This window comes from Chrysemys picta, unplaced genomic scaffold (assembly GCF_011386835.1).
Source record: "Chrysemys picta bellii isolate R12L10 unplaced genomic scaffold, ASM1138683v2 scaf3569, whole genome shotgun sequence".
Classification (NCBI taxonomy): domain Eukaryota; kingdom Metazoa; phylum Chordata; order Testudines; family Emydidae; genus Chrysemys; species Chrysemys picta.
This window is the reverse complement of record NW_027056270.1, coordinates 1-5,846: the sequence shown is the minus strand read 5'-3', so window position 1 is coordinate 5,846 and position 5,846 is coordinate 1. Positions and strand designations below refer to the sequence as shown.

Genomic DNA, 5,846 nt, shown 5'->3' with positions numbered 1-5,846 from the left:
GCACCTCCCCTCCTCCCAGCAGGGTTGGATTACAGGTGGGGACACGGAGGCAAAGGGAGGGGAAAGGGCTAGCCCAGGGTCACACGGCACATTTGTGGCATGGTTGGAATGGATTTTTTGAGGGGCGCTGAGCACCCACTACTCCAGCTGATGGTGCTCAGGGTGTCAGAGTCAGGCCCACGGTGTCTCAAATAGGCACCCAAAGGCCAGTGGGGAGATGCTCCTCTGCCAGCCTGGCCCTTTTGATGTGCAGGGAATGGGGGAAGGAGAGTTCTCCTGGCACAGACACTCCCTTGGGCTAGTGTAATTGGTTCTATGTGGCTCGTGTTGCAAACCCAGGCATGCTGGGGGCAGAGCCAGGGCCTTAGCACACCCCATTAGGGGAACTCTGGGTTGTGGCATAGCTGGCAAGCAGCCCTTTGGGAGGTTGCAGTGAGTTAGAGCAACCCCAAGGCTACTCTAATATATCTGGGAGGCTGCACAGGCCTCAGCAGCAGCCACAGGATCCTCGGTGCCAAGAGGCTGCACCCCAGGTGTTTACTCTTTGCAGATGGGGAAACCGAGGCACAAGACAGGGATAACAATCCTGACCAGCCTCGCCATGGGTGCTGGGAGGCTGAAGCCACGTTTGTCAAGTGCTTGGAGATGTCTGAACTGAAGGTGCGAGAGAAGACCCCCCAAAAAAAGCATCATAGCCTGGACCCTCCAAGCATCCACCGGCTCCAACAGCTGGACTGCCCTGCCTCTTGCAGCTAGGCCAGACACAGCGCAAGATATCATCACTACCCGCCCTGCCCTCGAGGCAGAATAGAGCATGCAGCTGTCCCCATTCAGTGAAAGCACCGTACGCTATCCGCTTAAACCCCCAGCACTGCATTTCAAGACGATGGCTCAGACCTTAAGGCACTGGAGACCAGAGGCAGAAAGGGACTTCCACAGCCGGACACGGCATGCCAGGGCCATGCGGGGAAGCAGAGAGAAGGAAAGAGGGACACACAGCGAGCAAGAGCAGCACCAGGACAGAGTTCCAATAGATTTAGCAAAGAAGCAAGGCCCAGAGTTTGGCCAGCACGGATTCAGCATGCAGGGCAGGGGGAGGGAAATGCGAGAAACAGGAGAGTTCTAATCAATAGAAAGTTGTATGTACCTCAGCACCTCCGAGACAGAGGAATCGCTGTCGTCAGACCTAGGGACAGAAAATTAGCAGGATTACGGGAGAAAAAATCCCGGATGAGAGAGGCAGCAGCGGAGTCAGAGAATGGAGTGTTGTTATTGCATCCAAGCTAGCGGGGTAGAGAGGGAGGAGCGGACACAGAAAACCAGAGAGGAAAGGGGCAGAGGAGCAGGAAGGGACACGTGGCTCGGACACAAGATCTTTCAGGCTGGACTGGAGTCATTCAGCCAGAAGGGACTGTTACAATCACCCAGTCTGACCAGTACAGTGCAGGCCTGAGGCCTCGCCCGGGGATTCCTGCATCCAGTCTTCATTTAATCTTCCCATGGTCCCCCCTGTCTCATCACTGCCACCAGCCATCCAACCTAGCCCCTCAGGTTCCGCACTCCTGGTTTTGGGGTACGGCTGGGGTGTTCTGACACGGTCCGGCTCTGCGCTATCGTGCGGTCTGATAGCAGGCAGGATGGGGACCAGGGGCTGGTCCTGAGCTGCAGGCAGTGCCATGGGCTCCCCCAGGTTAGAACATCGCCGCCAAACTGGGATTCTGCAGGGAGGCAGATGGGAGGTGGTTGCTACCAGCTCCCATAGGGCCAGGTCCTCGGGAGCTGTAAATCAAAGCCGCTCTGCTGCCCCCACGGCAGCTAGGCCAATTTGCACCCGTGCAGGGGCTGGCCCGTGACGGTCAAAGGCAGTCCTAAGGTGGGCTCGTTCCTCCGTAGAAACCAAAGGCTGCCACTGGAGAGCACCCCACCCCACCTCCGTAGGGTCACAGCCCCTGGCACCAGGAGCAATCGGAGCACCTACAGGCCCCTGGCGGAAAGCTCGCCCCACCCAGAGCAGCCATGTCACCTCCTGAGGGGGACCGGGACCTGTGAGCAGCTGGCATCTCCCCACAGAGCACAGTGGGAGAGGGAGCAGGGCCCAGAAGGGGCAGGTGCGATGGCACAGCCAGTGCCACACAGAACCGGGGTAGGGCTGACTGGGAAATGGCTTCCCCACCGCCTGGGGACCCCTGCCAAGCCCAGCGCCGACGAGCCCCACGCTTCGCTGGGGACGGGATGGCGGCTTAGTGTCCTCAGCTAGCAGCCCCCTGGACCCACCTCACCCGCTTTATAACTGCAGCCAAACCCACCCAGCAGCGTCCCTGCGGGTGAAATTCTCCTCTGCCAGCAGCCAGTGTGACAGCCGCCATCTTGGCCAACACACTGGGGCCTGAACCAGGGCCCTCCAGAGCTACCAGCAGGAGCTAAAGAGCCCAGGGCCGCTAGTGGGGCTTGTGACAGCCCCAGCCCCCCAGGGGATCCCCACGGGCCCAGCGGGGGACCGGGCACTGCCACGTGTGTGCACACAACGCTAAAGGCCAGGGCACCGCTTTGGGCCTGTTCTGAGGGCTCTAGCAGTGCAATGTAACGACGAGCCTCCAGCTGGATCATCTACAGGGAGGGCATCTGCCACCCCAGGCTCTCAACAGCAGCTGCTTCTGCCTGAGCTAAAGGCCCAGGCTTGGCAGCTCAGGGGCAGCCCCGAGACAAGGTCCAGCCAGTAGAGGGGGACCAAAGACCCCCCTCCATATCAATGGGGTTATAGACAGGTCTGGCATAGGGCCCCTGCCCAGGGAGATGCTGCCCCATGTGAAGTTCTACTGCACCAGTATTGCAGCTCTCTGCCTTCGCCCTGGTCGCTTCACTAGCCCGGCAGGAGCCTGCGGCTGACTCCAGCTGGGACTGCCGGGCCCGAGGCAGAGCGGGGACGGTACCTGGGGACAGCCATGGGAGTCACCGTCTGCCATTCACTGCTCTTGGGTCTGGGCTCCCTGGAGCTTCACCCCCCTACCCGCTCCTTGCCCCGCGAGGCTCTTACTTGTCCAGCGCGGAGCCCTGGCTCTGGTTGCTGTGAGGCGGGAGAAGACGTTGCGGTCATTGCGCGGCCTGGTGGGAGGGGATGAGGGAGGCGTGAAGCCAACGTCCGAAGTCCTGAGCCGGGGTGTTCAGAAAGAGACCCATGATCACAAGCCTGGTCCGGGGATCTACCCCCTGCCCCGCACCTCCACTCAGCACAGGGAGGCCTGAAGTGCCAGCCCATGGTGAAGTGATTATTCCCCTCTATTCGGCACTGGTGAGTCACATCTGGAGTATTGCATCCAGTTTTGGGCCCCCCGCTACAGAAAGAATGTGGACATACTGGAGAGAGTCCAGCAGAGGGCAACAAAAATGATTAGGGAGCTGGGGTACATGACTTATGAGGAGAGGCTAAGGGAACTGGGCTTGTTTAGTCTGCAGAAGAGAAGAGTATGGGGTGGATTTGATAGCAGCCTTCAACTACCTGAATGGGGGTTCCAAAGAGGATGGAGCTTGGCAAATGACAGAATGAGGAGTAATGGTCTCAAGTTGCAGTGAGGGAGGTCTAGGTTGGATATTAGGAAAAACGATTTCACTAGGAGGGTGGTGAAGCACTGGAATGGGTTCCCTAGGGAGGTGGTGGAATCTCCTTCCTTAGGGGTTTTTAAGGTCTGGCTTGACAAAGCCCTGGCTGGGATGCTTTAGTTGGGGATTGGTGCTGCTTTGAGCAGGGGGTTGGACTAGATGACCTCCTGAGGTCCTTTCCAACCCTGATATTCTATGATTCTATGGCACAGCTGGATCCAGCACCCAGCGTCGTGCCTGGGCACAGCCGAGTGCACAGGTTGGTCCCCGATGGGGAGCTAGGCCCATGTGCTCTCCAGCCTCTCCCCACTCACCCGGCAGGCTGCCCCCGGTCATAGGATTTCCTCCGGGTCAGAGGCGAGGTGTCCGAGCCACGGGACTGCCTAGGGCTGGAACAGAGCAAGACCTGATCAGCAATCGCCCCTCCTTTGGGCCAGGGCCCTTCAGCACTGAACAGGCCTACCCCAGAGCAAGCGAGCCGAGAGCCCTGGGGCAGCGCACAGATCCACCTCCCGAGCCAGGGGTCCAGCGGGCTGGATCAGGCCCCGGCAGGGCCCAAGGCCAGGCCAGCGGCCCCGGCTAAGGGTTTGCGCTGTGAGCGCAGGTCCTGTTGGCTTCATCACCGAGACTGCTGCTGGAGAAGGCAGCTCCGTGCCTTCGATAAGAGGGCTGTGGAGACTGGACGCCCAACTCTGTCCGACAGCAGAACCCGGTTTGTGCCCGCCTTCCTCAGGCCCCATCCCCCCGACGGGCAGTTTGTGGACACTGGCAATCCAAGATGGCAGAGCAAGCTGGCCCCACCACTGCATGCTGGGACAGGCTGGGTCGACCGAGAGGAGTCCAGACTCAAGGCTCCAAGGGCAGAATACGATGGCCCAGCCCACCTCTTCCCCCAAGGGCCTGTAAGCACGTGGGGCCCACGCTTGCCAGGGCTTACAAGGTGCTGCCACGGGTGGGCAGGCTGATGGTGCGGGAGACCTTATCCTTGTAGTAGGAATCCCGGATGGAAAAGCCGATCCCGTCTTCCTTGATCTCCATGAGGGACACCAAGGACTTGGTGATGTTCTTGGTGGAGATGTCCAGCGTGGGTCCCAGGCACTCGGCCGACACAGCCTTCATCTGGCCTGACAGCTTGGGTTCCCCCTGTAGCGTGGCACAGGGAGGGGAGGGCTGAGAGGCGAGGAGTTCACTGCCCCGAGGGTAGCACGTGGAGCGAGTCTGAGACGCTGGCGCCCCTTGGCCATTCAGTTCCAAGAGGCCTCTGGGGCCAAGCACCCAGCAGTGGCAGATCTAGAGAAACCTTTCAGTTGGGCCCCGGTTGCCAGCATTAACGTTTCATGAGCTCATTAATGAGGGCAACAGGAAGTACCCCCTGTGCAAGGCTGAAACGTGTATGGCCCAGAGTGCCGGAGCAGCTCTCCCAGGAGGATTCGGCACATGGAGGGACTGGTCCAGTCAATTAGCCTCTGGGAAGGGCGCACAGCACCAGGGCGTCACATGGGTTTTATTTGCTCCCAGAGGAGGGCTAGACAGCACCAGGGCACCTTGCCTGGATTCAGGGAAGCCCAGTACAGCTCAATGATGTGGCATTTGTGGGTTTAAAGTGGGCTCTACGACTCAAGGAGCCATTTATAGGGCCAAAGTAACACGCCAGGCACGGCCGTCACCAGGAGACCAGACCCCGGGCTATTTCAGTTCCAGACCCAAGACATTCCGCCCATGGAGAAGACTCCCGCCAAGGGCCACCGCCCAGCTGTGAGCACAAAGGGAGAGGGGGTACACTGGACCAAAGACCCCACATCTGGACGTTAAATGGCCCTGTCTGTGGCTGTGAACTGACCTTGAACTTGAAGTCGTCCTGGCTGGCCGAGCCCTTCAGGGTGAAAGACTGGGAGAAGCTGTAGGAAACAAAGGGTTAAATGGCCGATCCCCTTTAAGGCTTAACTTAAAGCTAAAGGAAGAAACCACTGCCCATCACCCCCACCCCATAACACCCTATCACCAGCCTGGCTACGGTTCCTCCTCCCATTCCCCGAGGTACAGCCCATCCCCCGGTCCCTTCCGGGGCCCTCTTCCCTCCCAGCTCCGTCTTGCCCCTGGCCCTCAAGAGGAACGATTACTGGGACAGTTCTGTACAGCCCCTGCACGCCTGGGTTTGAGCACGGCCAGTCATCGCGTGTGAGTAGCCTGTGCACCGTCGGGTCCCACGTAGGAGCTCCGAGGGGCTGGAGCATGCTCGGTGCAGACAG

General features: G+C 59.7%; 1 protein-coding gene across 1 annotated transcript; it reads right to left on the bottom strand.

The window, feature by feature from the left end:
- Nucleotides 1–1,147: 1,147 nt before the first annotated feature.
- Nucleotides 1,148–5,580, bottom strand: LOC135980483 (kinesin-like protein KIF21B; the record flags this gene model as incomplete). Its single annotated transcript, XM_065580456.1, has 5 exons — nt 5,438–5,580; nt 4,535–4,740; nt 3,912–3,986; nt 3,035–3,064; nt 1,148–1,186 (listed from the first exon to the last, which is right to left on the bottom strand). Coding segments are annotated over exons 2-5 (326 nt in total), but the record flags the coding sequence as incomplete, so codon positions are not given.
- Nucleotides 5,581–5,846: the final 266 nt, after the last annotated feature.